This window comes from Emys orbicularis, chromosome 1 (assembly GCF_028017835.1).
Source record: "Emys orbicularis isolate rEmyOrb1 chromosome 1, rEmyOrb1.hap1, whole genome shotgun sequence".
NCBI classification, from domain to species: Eukaryota; Metazoa; Chordata; order Testudines; family Emydidae; genus Emys; species Emys orbicularis.
This window is the reverse complement of record NC_088683.1, coordinates 368,371,841-368,374,111: the sequence shown is the minus strand read 5'-3', so window position 1 is coordinate 368,374,111 and position 2,271 is coordinate 368,371,841. Positions and strand designations below refer to the sequence as shown.

Genomic DNA, 2,271 nt, shown 5'->3' with positions numbered 1-2,271 from the left:
CGGCTCACTGTACATATGACAAAGAACTGCAGTACTGTAGTTGCTTTACTTTTCTTTGACTATCAGAAAATGTGGCTGCATCGAGCCAAACGGACAAGGACCCTGTTGACACAGGAAAGCCACCTTGCTTCAGAGAGCTACAGTATCTTCTGGTAGTCTGGAACTCACGGAAAGGCCGAGTGACAACGGGATAGAGGATGGAATCTGATGGGTGACACTGAAAGATCAGGAGATGGTCAGAGAGAGGGAACTCAGCAAGGGAGAGAACAGTGCTTGGTGATGGAGAGATAAGACATTAGGTGTGAGGAATTTCTCACACTGTGAACTTCCACAATGGTGTGTTCAGCCAAACTAGGAGAGAGCACCCGTGATTAACAAGGAGATATCCTTTCACCCTCTTGTCACACAGGTTTAAAGTCAGTGGCCCCCAGCGATCACATTCTGCAGATGTATTTGCCCACTTTGTCACGAAGCTCTTTGATTTTGACCCCATAAATGATAGGGTTAAGCATGGGGGGGAGGAGGACATAGAGGTTCGCCAAGATGATGTGAACATGGGGAGCGATGCCCTGACCAAACCGCTGTGCCAGAGTGGTGAAGAGGACGGAAATATATGAAATCAGCACCACACAGATGTGGGCTGTGCAGGTGTTGAGAGCTTTTTGATGGGCTTTCTTGGAGGAGATTCTGAGGACAGCCCTGATAATCAGGCCATACGACAGGACAATGAGTGTCAGGTCTAACCCAATGACTAAAAACACTATCACCAAGCCATACATCCTGTTCACTGTGATGTCCCCACATGACGTCTTTGCCACAGCTATGTGGTCGCAGTACGTGTGGGAGATAATGCGGTTGGCACAGAATGGCAGCCTGCTCAGGAGCAGGGGCATGGGCAGAATGAAGAGAACAGCTCTTGTCAAACCCACGAGCCCTAGATTAGCTATTTGTGCATTGCTGAGGATGGTGGCGTATCTCAGAGGGTTACATATGGCAATGTAGCGATCGAAGGCCATTGTCACGAGGACAGCAGAGTGCATCGTATAAATCATGTGTAGGAAGAACGTCTGGGTGAGGCAGCCACCCACAGTAATGCTTTTGAAATTGAACCAAAATATACACAGTGTGTTTGGCACGGTGGATGTAGACATGCCAATGTCACTGACGGCCAGCATGCAGAGAAGAAGGTACATCGGCTTGTGCAGGGTCTGTTCTTTGCCTACAACAAACAGAACCGTGAAATTTCCCAACAGGCCAATAACGTAGAACATAGAGAAAGGGATGGAAATCCAGATGTGGGCAGCTTCCAGGCCGGGGATGCCCATTAGGATGAACGTTGAAGGGCCAGAGGGGGTGAGGTTGAAAACTGCCATGAGATGGTGGATGCGTCGATCAGGCTCAGAGATGCTCCAGGTGCCTGTGAAGGGAGAGAAGCACAGGAAGGGGGATGTCACACTTTATAACAATTATTACAGTAAATCCTTTTTATAGATATTACCAATCTAGAAAGGGGGGTGAGCAGTGAGTTGCCAACATTTACAGATGGCACCAGAATATTTCAGTCATAGTCAAGTCCAGAGAACTCCTCCGAGGGAGCTAACAAAGCCAGGTGCATGGCCAGCATGCTGGCAGATGAATTTCCAAGTCACTAACTGCAGTGTGTATGCCTCTTGGAGGTAAAAACCTGAATCCCTCAAAATCCTTACAGGGACCTGGGCATCATGGTACACAGCTCTGTGAAACTCTGCTCACAGTGCAAGCAGGGACAGAAACGGAGCAAAATATTGGGATCCAGGAAGAGTGGGGTGGAAAATCATACAGAAAAGCAATGCCCTGAGATCAGTCAATGTTTCACCATTCACTGGACTCCTCTGTGTAGTACGGGCACCCTTCTCATACAGGATATTGCAGGACCAGAGAGGTTTAGGGAAGGGCAACAAGAATGATTAATGGCCTGGGGGAAACTCATATGAAGATAGGTGGAAAAGACTGGGATTGTTACCTTAGTAAGGACATGAATATGAAGGGACATGAGAAAAGTCCATATAATACTCACGGGTAGAGAGCTGATCGAGAATGTGTTCTACCTGTCTCATAACACAAGATCAAGAGGATATTCAATTCAACTGAACCGTGGCCAATTCAAAACAGATAAAAATAGAATGTGTTCTTCACTCAGTGCCTAATTTGACTGAGGAACTAATGGCCACAAGAGAATGTTGAGGCCATGAGCTAAGTAAGAATCAAGAAGGGTTTGGACATTTACATAGT

At 47.1% G+C, this 2,271-nt stretch overlaps 1 protein-coding gene across 1 annotated transcript; it reads right to left on the bottom strand.

The window, feature by feature from the left end:
• Positions 1 to 434: 434 nt before the first annotated feature.
• On the bottom strand, positions 435 to 1,400 carry LOC135892764 (olfactory receptor 52D1-like). The gene has a single exon (XM_065420563.1). The coding sequence runs from the start codon at positions 1,371 to 1,373 to the stop codon at positions 435 to 437; it is 939 nt and encodes a 312-aa protein (XP_065276635.1). The 5' UTR covers positions 1,374 to 1,400.
• Positions 1,401 to 2,271: the final 871 nt, after the last annotated feature.